This window comes from Myotis yumanensis, unplaced genomic scaffold (assembly GCF_028538775.1).
Source record: "Myotis yumanensis isolate MYYU_CA2020_CCGP unplaced genomic scaffold, mMyoYum1.0.hap1 SCAF_15, whole genome shotgun sequence".
Taxonomy (NCBI): domain Eukaryota; kingdom Metazoa; phylum Chordata; class Mammalia; order Chiroptera; family Vespertilionidae; genus Myotis; species Myotis yumanensis.
The window spans coordinates 25234730-25250877 of NW_027223766.1; the positions used below are offsets into that span (position 1 = coordinate 25234730).

The 16148-nt window shown below is 35.6% G+C and overlaps 1 protein-coding gene across 1 annotated transcript in view; it reads left to right on the top strand.

The window, feature by feature from the left end:
• BPNT2 (3'(2'), 5'-bisphosphate nucleotidase 2) overlaps positions 1–15771 on the top strand; it is a 28064-nt gene extending 12293 nt beyond the window's left edge. The window contains exons 3-5 of the mRNA XM_070392774.1: positions 1567–1662; positions 8159–8320; positions 9845–15771. Coding sequence (XP_070248875.1) covers positions 1567–1662; positions 8159–8320; positions 9845–10116 — 530 coding nt within the window. The 3' untranslated portion in view covers positions 10117–15771. The remainder of the gene's footprint in view (positions 1–1566; positions 1663–8158; positions 8321–9844) is intronic.
• Positions 15772–16148: the final 377 nt, after the last annotated feature.

Here is a 16148-nt window from a genome sequence, read left to right on the forward strand (position 1 = left end):
TAGTGTCATATAACCCATTTGCACTGGATCTGTTATTCTCAATGCCTCCTCCCCCAACCAATTTATGCCATATTCTTTTTTTATATAAATGTATATATTATTATTTATTAAAAATTAATTTCAGAGAGAAAGAGAGAGGGAGGAAGACAGAAACATCAGTGATGAGAGAGAATCATTGATTGACTGCCTCCTGCACACCCCCTGTTGGAGATTGATCCTGCAACCCAGACATGTGCCCTGACTGGGAATTGAACTGTGACCTCCTAAATCAAAGGTTGATGCTGAACCATTGAGCCACACTGGCTTATTGGTGATGTGGCTCATTGTGTCACTGATTCTTCAGTGAAAGGGAGTTTTATCAGTTACAACAAATGGTTCCTATTTGGCACTTACTTATTGAGGTGCTTGCTTATATATTGAGTTATGTGTTGTTTAGATATTTATTTATATAGTCAGAATACAATATTTACCTGTGATAGTGGGAATTTTGATTTTATTGCATATACCTCTATTGTTAAAATTCAAAATAGTAAACCCTAGTCACCCAGAGAGCAAATAATTAGCAAAATAGAATTACCACCCTACCCCTATTTTCATTCTTTTTACCTAGTGTTAGTTCAGATTTCATTTCTATGGATCCTTTCCTATGCCTTGCTTCTTACAGAGGTATCTAATGCTTGCCTTTTCTCTGTTCTCTTGGTACATATGTTAAAGTTGGTTGCTTATATATTTGTCTTCCTTCTAGGTGGTAAGTTCTCTGAATGTGGGGGCTTCTGCTTTGTCACCTTGATATTCTAGAGCTTAAGCACTGAACTTGACCCTTAATAGACACTCAATAAATAACTATTTCGAGAATAGGGAGAATACACTATATTGTATATCTAATAATAACTGAAATTATAAAACAATATTGTGCATAAAATGTTTTTCTGAAACTGAGATTGGTTTGATCATATAATAGTGATAATATGTAGTGAGCTCATCCCTTGTGCAGAGATGGTTATTTTTTAAATTTAATACTAAAATTAAAAATAATTTTAATATTTAAAGATGAGTACTTAATTAGTGTCTGTACTTTACAGATGAGGAAACTGAATTTAAATAATATGCTCAAAGAAATACAGCTAATAAAATGGTAATCTGGGGGAATAACCCAGGTAATTTGCTTATAAAACCAAAACTCAACTACTTCCTTAAACTGGCTCTTACTTCTAGACCAGGGGTGGGCAAACTTTTTGACTCGAGGGCCACAATGGGTTCTTAAACTGGACCGGAGGGCCGGAACAAAAGCATGGATGGAGTGTTTGTGTGAACTAATATAAATTCAAAGTAAACATCATTACATAAAAGGGTACGTCTTCTTTTTTTTTTTAGTTTTATTCATTTCAGACGGGCCAGATCCGGGCCGTAGTTTGCCTACGGCTGTAGACTCTTTGAGGGGATTGTTGACTGTGAAAGACATTTTATAAAATGTACATACATTTTTAATGAAGTAAACTAACATTCTATCCTGAATTTATATGTTACTTTAACAATTGTGTTTGTTTGTTTGTTTATTTCTTACAGAGGATCTTCGAAAGTATGTCACTACTATGGTTTGTGTGGCTGTATATGGTAAACCTGTCCTAGGAGTAATACATAAGCCTTTTTCTGAATATACAGGTAAGAAATATGTTAGAGCACGAGTTAATGTTATTATATCATTTGTCTATATCAGTGGTTCTCAACCTTCCTAATGCCGCGACCCTTTCATACAGTTCCTCATGTTGTGGTGACCCCCAACCATAAAATTATTTTCATTGCTACTTCATAACTGTAATTTTGCTACTGTTATGAATCGTAATGTAAATATCTGATATGCAAGATGTATTTTCATTGTTACAAATTGAACATAATTAAAGCATAGTGATTAATCACAAAAACAATATGTAATTATATATGTGTTTTCCGATGGTCTTAGGCGACCCCTGTGAAAGGGTCATTCGACCCCCAAACGGTTCGAGACCCACAGGTTGAGAACCGCTGGTCTATAGTATTTACCATCCTGTCAGAATCTCACCTGTAGCTCAGTAATTATTAGAGTCAATCCACCCCCCCCCACCACCACACCCCTTCACTGGCTACAGTAAGGATTTTATTGTTGGTCCTCAGAATACATGACAAAGCAGGGCTGTCTAAACTTTCTTTAGAGTATAGACAATGTGTAATGAAGATGAGAGATTCTTAGTGTATTGAGGAATACAGCTATATGGATGCCCCAGTAGCTGAGGTCCAGGGCTCTTACACGTTGGATTCTGTGTGGATTCTGAGATCCACCCTGAAGTGGTCTTAACAAAATCTGTTGTCATATCAGGAAATGAGCTTGATCCTGTGGTGGTTAAGGGCATATTATGGTGCTTAAGGGCATTGCCAACCTCAACACATAAAAAATGGATGGTGTCACTGTGAAAATCTCAATAGCAGTACTAATACACTTAATATAGTATGTGAGTGAGGGATACAATTACAATTCCCATTTAGAGATGAGAAAAATGAGACTGAGAAAATTGATACATTCCTCAAGCTCATCCAGCTAAATTAGAGGAGGAATCAACCCAGGAATTTTGTGCAAATCAGTATAGCACATCACTTTTATAATTATAATTCCATGAATACTAACATTTGTATAGTATTTAGTAGTTTGTAGTATACTTAAAGCTATCTCGGTTCAACTTTTTGATAACTATGTGATAAGGAAAAACGTTATTGTCATTTATAGATGGAAAAGGGGCTTACCAGCTCTTACAGTGAAAACCATACATTTATCAATGTTACTGTAAGAGCTAGCTACTCTTTTTGACTATCTCACATTTGTTTAGTGTTTTCAGTTTATAAAATGTATTGACATAAAATCACTTCAGCCTTAAAATAACTCTGGAAGGAATGTAAAATAGGAATTACAGTGACAGTGATGTTTTTAATAAAAAAGAAAATAGGTATATTAAAGTTCAGGACAGGGCTTAAGTCTTTGAAGCCCTCATTCTTCTGACAATGTCCCTTATTGCCTCTTCTATAGCAGGATTTCCTTTAGCTGCATATAAAGTAAATCTGATTACAGTGGTTAAACAAATACAAGCTTTATTTTCTCACCTAATAAGACGGCCAAAGAGTAGGGATTGTTTAGTGGCTTTATAATGCTGTTAAGCTGACTTTTCTGTTTTTGCTTTTTTCTTAGAAGATGGCTTTTTATTTTATACTCAAAGTTTGGTGCTTCCAGTTTCCATGGGTCTATGCTAGGCAGGAAAAAAGAGGAAAGAAGATACACAAAAGATCTATTCTAGCCATTCTTTTTATTAACTTGGCCCTCTCCTTCATCTCATTGGCCCGATGTCACATGGCACCCTTAGCTACAAGCTGAGCCTGCTACTTCAAAGGGAATTAGAACTGTAATAAAGGGAATGCAGAGGAAATTGATGTCAGATAAGCAAATAGATTCACATTCTTTGGGCCCTAGATTCCACATCTGTTCATTTTAGGGGGGAAAATTGGGATAGGAAACTGCCCATTGAAAAAAAAATCTTTATAAAAAGATGTATTTCTCCCCATAGGCTTATTTAACGCCTTAGAATAAAAAAGCCCAAAATCTCTAACTTATAGGAATAAGTTGTGTTCCAAAAAACTCTTTGTGAGTTACTAATGAAATGCCCTGTTCTTCTGTGATACAGCTTTCTTGCCCAGCATACTGGAACATAAGGTGCTTGCTAGTCAGCAGATACCCAGAATAATCCATAGTCCTTAATTAGGTGTAGGTTGACCTACTATTCCTGGATCAAAGGTTTGTTTGGTGTGCCTTATTCTTGGACTGTTATTTTCAGATCCAGACTGTATATTGATGTTTGCAGAATACCAACTGTCAAATAGTGTGTTTACCAGAATTTAGCAACACGACTATAATAAATGGGAGGTAGATATTATTGGCGGCAGTTTTTTCAAAGCTGACGAAAATTCTTACCAGATTTAATTAGAATTAATTCATTGAATTTGAAATTCTTAGAAGCAAGAGATACTTGAGTAGTATTTTAATAAAGTAATGTATAAATGTATAAGTGTAGTATATCCATGCGGTGAAAATTGTAGCTATTAAAAATAAGTTGTAGCCCTGGCCAGTGTGGCTCAGTTCAATTCCTGATCAGACACATGTTATTTTTGTTGGACTTTTTAAAAGCATATCTTACAGAGAGAATAAACACATTCTGTAAGCTGTTATTATACCTTTTCACCATTACCTCATCATCAATCATTAGTATTTAAGTACCTACTGTGTTTTTTAAGGTGATTGAACTAATTTTGTTCATAGAAGTGTTATGACAATGTATTGAATTTATGTAACACGAAATATATTTTTAAAAATACTAAATTAGTAATTTTTATCTAAAATTATTCTTGTATGCCCTAGCTGGTTTGGCTCAGCGGATAGAGTGTTGGCCTGTGAACCGAAAGGTTCCAGGTTCGATTCCAGTCAAGGGCACATACCTCGGTTGCAGGCTCCTCCCTGGCGGGGGCCCTGGTCAGGGCATGTGCAGGAGGCAACCAATCGATGTGTTTCTCCCACATCAATATTTCTGTCTGTCTTTCCCGCTCTCTTCCACTCTCTCTAAAATAAGTGGAAAAATATCCTCAGGTGAGGATTAAAGAATAAATAAATAAAATAATTCTGGTACTATCCACTGATATAATGCTATCTTAATTCTCTTATACAATACTGACCTCTAGAGATACAACATTGTAAATTCACTTCTTAGTAAAATCATATTTTTGGATCATTTAAAAAAAATTTAGAGGATTTTTCTTTTTTCTTCTCTGTCTTTTTAAATTTTTTCTTTTAAAAAAATTTTATTAAGAATAATTTCAAATATAAAATTGTAACAAATTTTTATATACAGTAGTCTCCTCTTATTGCAGTTTTATTTTCTGTGGTTCAGTTACCTGAGATCAACCACGGTCTAAAAATATTAAATGGAGAGTTCCAGAAATAAACAATTCATAAATTTTAAATTGCTCTCCCTTCTGGGTAGTGTGATGAACTCTCATGTTGTCCTGCTCTGTCCCACCCAGGATGTGAGTCATATTAAACTTTTCATTTTATGATCTATTAAAAATAAAAATGGGATCTTCTAACTTTTTTCTACATATAATAGCTAGAATTTTTCTATAAGGGAAATTTCTCCATCAACTGAAGTTATTAATTTGTCTTGAAATATTGTTCTTACAAGATAAGCGTGTAACTCTTTTCCTATACCAGTTTTCAGTTAAGGAGTTAGGGTGAAAACTCCCTGCAGTGAGAACAAATGTTATTTTCAGGTGGGGAAAGAGCAGGCTTTCTCCTTTTCTTATATATACTTAGGATCTCATGGATTTTTATATATTCAGTGTGATTCAAACTAGAATTATTGTTTCTTAGGTTAAATTTGTTTTTTTACACCTTAATATTATATGGTCCCTTTCTTTAGGAATTATCTGTTGGTTCTCTCCTGTGAGCAACAATTAAGTCAGCTTATTTTAGCCTTCTTCTTGACCACCCACCATTCATATCTTTTTTTTTTTATGCTTATCTTTCTACACTATTATTTAACTCTTCAGATTTAAATGGTATCTTTTGAGCCTCCCCAAGCAACTCTGAGATAACATTTACATATCTTTATTCTTCCATCTTTTTCTTATCTTTGGTTTCCTCTTAAATTCATTAAATTTATTGATTGCACCCATCTTACACCCTTTTTTCTTGGATAATGTAGACATTGTTGAACTGCTGTGGTATTTGTGTGGGCACATGTTGATTCTTGTTGGCAAAAAGGCTGGTAATTGATTTTCTTTCCCTTGGAAGGGGCTTGGTCTTTTTTGCCTGGAATGCCAAAGAGCTCTATCTTTGTAGTCTAATAATAGAGCAATGCTCTATCTCTGATTCAGATTTGGCATTCTGGTCAGATGTCTACATAGTATGTCTCTCAATGTGGACAATTAGGTCTTTTATTTCAGGAACATTGAATCATAATTTTAAAGATTAGTTCTCTTTCATTATTTTGTTTTTCTTTCTCAGGAACTCCTAATGTATATTTGTTTTCTTTCACTGACTTCTGTATCTGTCACTTTATCATTCTTTTTATTTGTTTAATTTTTTTGCTTGTCTCATTGCTTGCTATGCTTTTGGACAAGTCAATTGTCCTTTGTGTATTCTGATTTAGTGTGGAGTCTTCAGTGATTTTGTCTTTTATTTTTCTTGTGTTATGAGTTCCCATTTTATGTCTTTCTATTGTTTGTTCATCTTTTCTTGAGTTTTTGTTTGTTTCATAGCAAACAAAAACATTTTTAAAATGTTTTATTGATTTTTTAGAGAGAGAAGAAGGGAGAAGAATAGAGAGATAGAAACATTGTTGAGAGAGAAACATCAATTGGCTGCCTCCTGCATGCTCCCTACTGGGGATCCAGCCCCCAACCCCAGCATGTGCCCTGACTGGGGATCAAACCAGTGACCTCTTGGTTCATGGGTTGATGCTCAACCATTGAGCCACCCCAGCCGGGCTCTTTTTAATGTTGTTGCTTATTTATTTTTAATAATGTTGGAATGCTGTATTATAGTTTTTCTCTGCTTTGTATAAATTTTCAAGTAGCCTGAAATGTTTTAATCTTTATCCTCTGCTTTCTAATATTTTTCAATGGACATTGTGGTTTTACATTTTTTTCATATTTGGCCAGCTACTGTGGAATCATTTGGAGGCTGGCAATTCTCAGTTCAGGAGCTCTTTTCTGTTAGCATGAGGAAGGCATTATCTTTATTGTCAGGCATCTCTTCTGTTTTCTTCTTTCTTGTTCAATCCCATCTTGTTTCAACCCCTTCTTTCTCTTTAGTTTTATTTGCTGTCTTCCAAAGTATCTCTCTTTTCGAGAAATATCCTAAAATATGTTGTACAGCATCACTTTTGGTTTCATATCTTCTCTAAGCCTCTTCTTCTCATTGCTCTATTACCAAGTTTCAGGACTTTTTCCTTCTGGGAATAAATCCTGGCTGACTTTCTGTCACCACTGAGGTCCTCTGACCTCTTGGCACTTCGTGAAGCTCCTGCATGTTCCCCACACGGGTCAGTTGCAGCTCTGATTCAGCTATCTCCGGTATTTATTCCCCTTATTATGAATTTGGGTTGATAGCTATCCTCTCTCTGCTACTTATAGGCATTGATTAAGGGAGTTTGTATTTACTCTCCTTGTTGCTATGTGGGTTTTTAGAAAGAAGTGTGAGAAGAGTCCATGAGACTGTCATCATCCTTGGGGAACTCAGAAACCCAGACTTTCTTAATTTTTTTGATTTTTCTTTTTCTGCAGCCAGGAATATGTAGTAATGCAGCTGCTTTCATTGCTAGCCATGGTCGACTGTATTTTATACCATAGTGAGTGACCAATAGAACAACAATCTAATTGGGATAATTCTGAGTAAGTTTTGTTTTCTTGTATAGTTTAGTAGACAGTGAAGAAGACTTCTAAACCAAGAAAAACATTTTGAGCCATCTCTGGAGTCTCCCCTTCTTTTTAAAAACTTCTGTTCTTTTTTGAAATCTAGTACTTTTTTTATACTGTTTGACAAAGCAGATACGTAAACCTAACTCACCTCTTTAATAATTTTAGAATTTAAATTATCCAGGGTAATTAGTTGTGCTTATGTCATAGGTTGTCAGGGGTTGGGTTCCCCAGGAATGAGACTTTGAGAGGAGGTTGGCATGCAGAATGTTCACTAGGGGCGGCTTGGGCTTACATTTGCGAAGGGAGGAAGGGAGCTGGCTTAGATGCAAGGAGCAGTTGAGTTGCAGTGCGATCCAGTGAAGAAGTCTCAGCTGCCACCCCACTGGGAGCTCTGGAGCTTAGGAGTTCTTAAACCAAGTGTGTGTTGTTATCTCTGGCTGGGCAGGATTATATGGCCTTTTTTTAGCTTTGTCTTAATACATGCCTATTTTAATGTAAAAAAATAATAAACATAGTACTCTGTCCTCAGGAAAAAAAAATAAAGCTTCTGTTTTAGAAAAAAATATAAGTAACTGTGGAAGAGAATTTTTTTCAGTCTCTCTCGGTACTTTGAATTGAGGATTTTAAAACTCCAGTGCTGTTAATGGATATTATATTTGCTTTTCAGCTTGGGCAATGGTAGATGGTGGGTCGAATGTGAAAGCCCGCTCTTCCTACAATGAGAAGACCCCAAGGATTGTTGTATCTCGCTCCCATTCAGGAATGGTCAAACAGGTTGCTCTTCAGACTTTTGGAAACCAGACTACAATTATCCCGGCTGGTGGTGCTGGTATGTTTCTGCTCCCCTTGGATGCCTGTAAAGTGTTCCCAGCATGGTCCAGACTATGTCAGAAGAAAGATTTGGTTGCCACATGCTTGGGAAGAAAATGAGAGTAGACAGTGTACTTTCAAGACAGGCCTGGTCTCCTGCTTGGTTATTTCTAGGGTGGGATTTCAGTCGTACATGCTTCAGTGATAGAGACATATCTCCCAATAGGAACACAATTTCACAATAGTGATTTCTGTTCCTCAAGTAACAAAAGCAACTTCCTGTCAGTGATGTACTGTAATGGTTGTTTTATGTATGATCTGATTTCAAAATAGTTCTCCTGTTAGTTTAACTCAGGGAGAGGAGAAGAAAAGATCCAAGCACATTGTGATGCTTCATGTGGTAGAAGGATGCCAGAAATCATCTAAGTGTTGTTACAGTGGCTCATCTCTGGATCATTTTTAACAACCCTGAACGCTTTAGCTTGCATGTCTGGGATGAGCCAGAGTCTAGGGCCCACCCAGCTAGCTTAATGCATGTTCTACATTATTGCCCGTATTATAGGTGAGGGGTCAACTGTCTTTTTCTGGAAGTTAGTACATATTTTAGGCCCTGTGAGCTGTATATGGTCTAGATTGCATGCTGGTTTTTGTTTTGTTTTTTTAAACTACCCTTTCAAAATATAAAAATCACTTATAGCTTGAGGTCTGTATAAAAATAGGCCATTGCCTGGATTTGGCTCATAGGCCATTTGCCCACCCTTGTTTTAAATACTGTTTAGTATAATGAAAGTCTTTTAATTCAAATAAATACCAAATAATTGTCAGAAACATTTGTGTTTGAAAACCTTTTCAACACAGTACTAAAGGGGAAATAATGCTTATTAACTTCTAAGCCTGTAGTTTTAGTTTGTTAGTTATATATTTCTGCTTTTCTTGATATGACTTTATTCTTTTCTTATAGGCTCTCTGTTAGGTTGGTTAAGAAAAGTAACAGCCAAATACTCAGTAGAAATGGGATAAACCAGGTTCTAGACCCAGTTTCTTCTACAGTTGTCTTATTATTTTATTTTTAAACTCTGCCTCATTACAAAGAGGACATAAGATAGCAGTGTTATTTTGTATTCTCCTCTTTCAAATTTAGCCTTTCTAGGTATTCAGGTGAAACCTATGGGTGTTTAGTTTGAGCATAATATTCCATAGAAAATGATATGTACTGAATGTATTATTTCATAGAAATCAACCACAAAGTAGGTGAACATTTAAAAATTTTAGACATATATTTGGTTATACTTGAGAATAACTTAGGTTACTTTGCAGTATATTTTTTGTTCATTTGGGTTTAATATCTATACTGTTACTTTGTTTAAAAAAAAAACAAAAACCCAAACACCTATTTTGAAATAATTTTAGACTTGGCAGTTGCAAAGGTAGTACAGAGAGCTCCTGCACACCCTGTGCTGTTGTTTTTCACAGTGCGCTCAAAAAAGTAAGCTACTTTTCTTAAATCTTTCCAACAGTAACCTAAATTCTGTTTATTTTTTAGGTTATAAAGTTTTAGCGCTCTTGGATGTGCCTGATAAGAATCAAGAAAAAGCTGATGTATACATTCATGTGACATACATCAAAAAGTGGGATATATGTGCTGGCAATGCCATCTTAAAAGCCCTCGGGGGACATATGACTACCCTGAGTGGTGAAGAAATCAGTTACACTGGTTCCGACGGCATTGACGGTGGGCTCCTGGCTAGCATCCGAATGAACCACCAAGCTCTGGTCAAAAAACTCCCAGATCTAGAGAAGACGGGACATAAATAAGCAAAGTTGATTATAGCTGACAGCTCTTCCATTTGGAGGCTTCAAATGATCGGTGGAGACTATGCATGGTTAAGGCCATCCCGAACTTTTTAAAGTATTTATGAAGCATCAGAGACTTATTTTCCCTGTAATAGGATACAAGATCAGGGGAGATGGGTTGCTTCATGTCTCAAGTATTGTCTTTATTTTTGAGACTATTTTCGTACAGTTGTCATACACAAGGCGTGCAGGTGTGTGTGTGTGTGTGTGTGTGTGTGTGTGTGTGTGTGTGTATGCGCGTGTGAATTAAAATCTATAGCTGAGTCTTCATTGTTATGAGTCACCATTTTCACACAACATCATGAATCTTCACTGTTGGTACTTTCATGTAAAATTGGGCTGAAGAAAGGATTGATTTCCTATAGATGTTTAATATTACCTTTTACTTATATCATTAAAAACAGTATGTTGGGGTTTTTACCCTTAATTCAGATGGAAAGCACAAGAAGCCACGTGTTCATTAATATGCAACAAATGTTCTATTTATCTGTTCTGGAATATTTCTTATGGGTTAAATAGAATAAGCTTAAATTGTTTTTTTCTTTGAAATTTTAATAACAGGTTCACCAGCAGGTAGAGAATATAGATACGTGGTGGTTGCTTGTAACTTTGTGTGTGTGCTTTGTTTCTACAAAGAAAAATGTGTTTGTACCCAGGGGTTCAGCTTTCCTGGCGTCTTGCTGTTGATTCTCATTTGCCCTGTAGACAGTGCATGATTTCATTCATTCCCTCTTGACTACCATTTTAGTCTTTTACGTGTAAGGTTTGGATTAAGATTTCAGGGATAGCATTAGCATTTTAGTGTATTTTTTCATTAGGGACAAAATATGCTATAAGGCACTACAAAAATGTAAACAATTCTATTAATTGAAAGTTATTTGACACTATATGAATTGAGCTAGCTTTCATTATTTTCAAAAGCTTTAAGTACTTTTTAAAAAATTTGACAGGTTTGTATATTGGGATTCTTTTACTGAGAATGAGTTATGGCTGCTCTGACCATTAATAAATGGCTCTAACCTTACCAAACTCTCAAAGTCGTAAATTTTGAGATATTTTGTGGTTTTCCTTCAGATTAAAATAATGAAGGTTGACGTTAATATTTGAAGCATTATTTTTCTATTCAGCATGTGAAATCTGGTTGGAAGAGAGGTTGTGGCATATTCACTGTATCACTAATTGGAACCTGCTTTGTGAAATATCATTGGGATGTCTGATTTCTCTCATTGTGATGTCTGAAAACTTCATATATGCAAACAATACCATTATTTCACATGACTTTGCTGTCCTTGTGTTCCATAACACACTGATCAAGAGAGGGATTTCTCATGATTTCCTCCCTCCCTCCCTCCCTCCCTCCTTCTTCCCTCCCTTCTTCTTTCTTTCTTCCTCTTTTATAACCTTAAAGCAACCTTCCTTTTATTTCCTATCTTGGAGATAAAATTGACCAGAGTGGACATCCTCACTTGTGGAATGTGCATACAACTTTAGGTTTGGTTATTACATTGTCCAAAGCTCTAATTCCTCGTTAGGAAATTGAATTTAGTATGTTGCACATGTTTCAACCCAATCTCTACCAACTGGTCACGAATCTGGGCCTCAGTAGATAGGTTTTTGTTCAGTGTAATTTATTCAAGAATTTTTGTAGTTGGAACACTTGATATTTAAACAGGACTTAGGAATGCTGAACAAAATATTGAAGATCTCATATTTTTACTTAGTAGCTGTGAGATGAATCCTTTTTTCTCAGGAGAGATGGCAAAGGCATATGCTATTTCCAGAGTATCATGGTATAAAAGCATCTGTGTCATTGTAATTTGTCATACTTAGGGAAATAAGACTAGCATAGTAGAAATGGAATTGGAGTTTGTTTTTCCACAATATTATGTGGAAACTTTCTGATTTAATGGAAATGGGAATAGTTAATATTAGCAAGCATGATTGCTTGGTTTTATTTTTAATTACATTAATCTGCGTGTAAATAATGACTATGAAGGACTTGTGTGCAAAAATTAAGATATTGACTGTCAATTAAATGTATTATTTTTATAATTCGTTGGGTACAATCTAGTTACTAATGCTTTTTTTAAGTGCTTTTATTGAAAGTTTGTCTAATTTTGTTGTGTCTAAAAGTCAGTATACATTACAGAACTAATATTGATAAAGAGCAGTATTGATATTTATGTGAGACAATAGTATGCCAGAACATACCAAACACCTTCATGAGTGAGTCATGTAATATCTCCCAGGATTATATAAATTATTTCTAAAATGTAGCAAAAACTAGAGTTTACTTTTAGTGACACTCACCTTCCTATCTCCTGGTCTTCCCTGTCCCTCATTGCTCTTATTTAGAAGATAATTTTCCCTTAAAATTGAGTTTCACACATCACAGTCAGTAAGAAGCAGTGGCATTAATAACCTCAGTAGCCATCTCCCCTTCCTCTGCCTCTTCATTCCTACCTCATCCCCTATCTCCCTAGCCCCTTAATGTTCTCCTTTTGTTTCTGCTCTTCTTTCTTGATCAATACACTCTTCCCAAACCTTATCAAGGAATTCTTTCATAGACCTATTTCTCTCAAGATTAACTGCTGAAATCTTACAGTAGAACTGAGACTCCAGTAAAGATTCCAGTGAGAGATCAATCCTGGTGAAATCCTAGCTGACCATTACTTTTCAGACTCCTGATAAAGGAAAATCACAGAGCTTTATGCTGTCAAATCTAATCCATGCTTCAGTTTTCACAAAGCAAACCTTCCAACCCACCCTTCAAAGAATGAATATGCAGGAAATAAAAGAGTTTGGGTATATACTAGTAAGCCTGTTTGAGAAAACTTGCTTTTTCTATTAGTTTTCATACTTGAATCCTTATTTCAGTTGAGATTACAAGGGCCTACAAGATAGGTCATCTATGTCCTTGGTATTCAATTGTCCCTTTCCCCCAAAGTTTAGTTTTTATTAATATTAAAATGAATTGCTTAAAGCTGTGTAGTGAAATGAAATAAGCATTTTGATTTATGTGTTTAAGTAACAATTGTGCAAACTTCCAGTTTGCTGGGTGCTCCCTTTCAAGATTGTGTAAACTGGGGCAGAGGAAGTGGGGGAGGGGCAGTGTTAGGAAACTGTTGGTGAGAGGAAGGATACTCAGGGAAGGGTAGCAGGGGGAGGATGCAAAGCAAACATCTGCTCTGACCCCTGTGATCAGGAACTCTGCCCTTGCGTCAGGCCCTTGCCTCAGATGTTTAGTTCAAATATTGGGTTTCACTCAGACTTTCAAGGTGACACCATCCCTGGTGGCCCAAGCATAAAAGAAAGCAGGAGTGCCAACCTATTCCTCAGAAAAGAAAATATCCAGCTTGCCTCTCCTTGATAACACCTTGAAATGGCCTTATGGATAACATTCAAGCAAGTTAAACACAGGAAACTGTTCGGATAATCCTAACTTAAGCTCCTTACCTTGGTTATGTGCTGTTTGCCCCTGGATCGAAACAATGATTTTTCATTTTAGATCTTGGTTGAATTTCAGACATATTTAATTATTTTTAGTGTGTGCCTATAAAAAGTCTGTCTTGTAACTTTCATGAAATAAACCTAATCTATGGTTTCATTTTAACCTAAAAAAAGTTGTGCCTTAACAATAGGGCATTGTATGTTAATAAGGGAAAACAATCTTTTTAACAGATGGGGAAAATAGGAACCTTTTGCCATTAAAATTTAAGTTATTTTCATGTTTTTAATATTAGAGTTGGGGAAAACTCATTAAAATTACTTTTGCTTAATCTAGCATTTACAACTAAAGTACATTTTTATAATTGGCGTCTATCTTGATGTATATAGATTTGAAATGATACTTTATCCTTTGGTTTTTAGTTTCAGTTAATGTAAGGCCAGGATAGATTACATTCTTTTACATTTTTACTGTTAACTCATTTTAGTGGGCTATATAGTATCTGTTCTAGTCCTGAGTCACTTTGGTTAAAAAAAATATTCTTTGTGCCACATCAGTAATTTATTAATATTAAAAAATATGTTGTGTTATATACCAGAATAGTTCCTAGGTAGAGGAGTGTTCTGGTTACCAGTTACTATGAGGGCAAGAAGAATTAAACTTTCTACTTCAAAAGGAGGTTTTGGTTTTATGAGATGCTGGTTTTGTAAGTTGTTGATTATTTCCTTAAAGCCTGGCAGCTGTTTGCGTTGTAATTTTCCATTGGTAAATGCTTACAGGAAAGCTTTTTCTTTTGCTTAATAATTTTTAAAGTTTGATGGTGAATTAGTTCTGTGAGAAAATGAGACAGTTTTCCTTTGAGATAATATAAGCCAAACTTTCAGAAGGATGATGAATAATTAAAACATCTTGTTATATATTGTGTTTGTAAGGGTTCCAAAAGTGTTATAATAAGGTAATTGGTGTAATTGCAGAAGCTGATGTTTGATTATTATAATGTTCCGTTAAAATTCTCTTTGAGGTATATGTTACATGCATAGTAAATTATTATTCAAGAAAGATCCTGTATTTTTTTAAATAGGAAATATAGCATACCAAGTCATCATTAGATCAGGTAGCCTACAAAGACTTCATCTTTCCCTGAGATGAAGCCCTCTTCTTCATTTATGTTGAGTTAAGAAGGGAATGTTTATGGAATTTAATTTATGTGCAAAATGTGGACTTTAATTTCCATCTACCCTGATGTCCACCGTTGGCAGTAGTCAAAGCTAGCTTTACAGTCTAATGGGAGAAACCATAATGAACCGGTGCTGCCGTTGTTTTTTTTCCCATTTGATGGTGTTACTCAAGCTACTAGATACATATACATACACAAGGGGTTGAGTTTACACTAAAACTATGAAATGGCAGTCTATATCCCTGCCTCTTCAAACTTTTTTTTCTTTTATCCTCACTTTCTGTCAATCTCTTGTTGATGAGAGTGGTTAAAAATATATATACTTTTGAATACCCTTCCCCTCACACATTTAAAGCTGCAGAGGAACTAGACCACTTCCTGTTGCCAAGACATGCATAGGCACCAGTTTTCTGTACTTGGCATGCTGTGCCCTGCCTCACCCACACCACCAAATTTAAGGGCAGGGGTCCCAATTTCAGACGTTAATCTCTACAATGAAGTAAAACTATCCACCTCCCTGTTTTTAGAGCAGTTTTTTTTTTGGTGGGGGGGCGGGTATTATTGTTATTGTTCCTCATAACACTAATTTGTACATGTGCTGTTGTAAACTTTTAAAAACAGGGATTATATATTTTGGTGAATTTTCTGTTTCCACTTCAACCCCGACAGCTGGCCCAATGTCTTGAACAAATTAGGTGCTTACTGTATGCTGAACTAAATTGAATAAAGGGTTACGACTAGCATTAGCATTTCTTATGCCTCAGTGTGTACTAGTAAGCTGGTTGCTTGTTTTGTTTCCTCTGCAAATATTTATGATTGTAACCCCACACACTAAGTTATTTTTTAAAGTTGTGCTTCAGTTACTACCCCTTGGCCAATTAGCTCTAGAAAATGTGATTGCCTCCAATGAAATGATTATTCCAAACTCTGCCCCTGGATATACATTGCCAAACAAATTTTAATTTTCCAAATAAATTGGTCATGTCTGATACAGTGTGTCTCATCTTTTTTTTTTAACTATGCTAAAATTTATACAACAAATTTACCTTTTTAACCATTTTTAAGTGTACAATTCATGAGGCATCAAATGCATTCACAGTGTTGTATAACTGTCACCACTATCCATTTGAAGAAGCTGTTTATCATTCCAAACTGGAGCCGTTAATCAGTCACTCTCCATCCTCCCTCCCAGCCCCTAGTAACTCCTGCCTTCTGTCTCTGAATGCATCTACTTTTGAACTCAGTTATGTGGGATTCTCTGTTCTCTCTCACCATGTTCACAGAAGTCATCTGTTTGAGAATGGGTGTATGTGACAAACATAGCTATAACAAGGTTATAACTTGGATCATTTTTAAAGTATAGGGAGG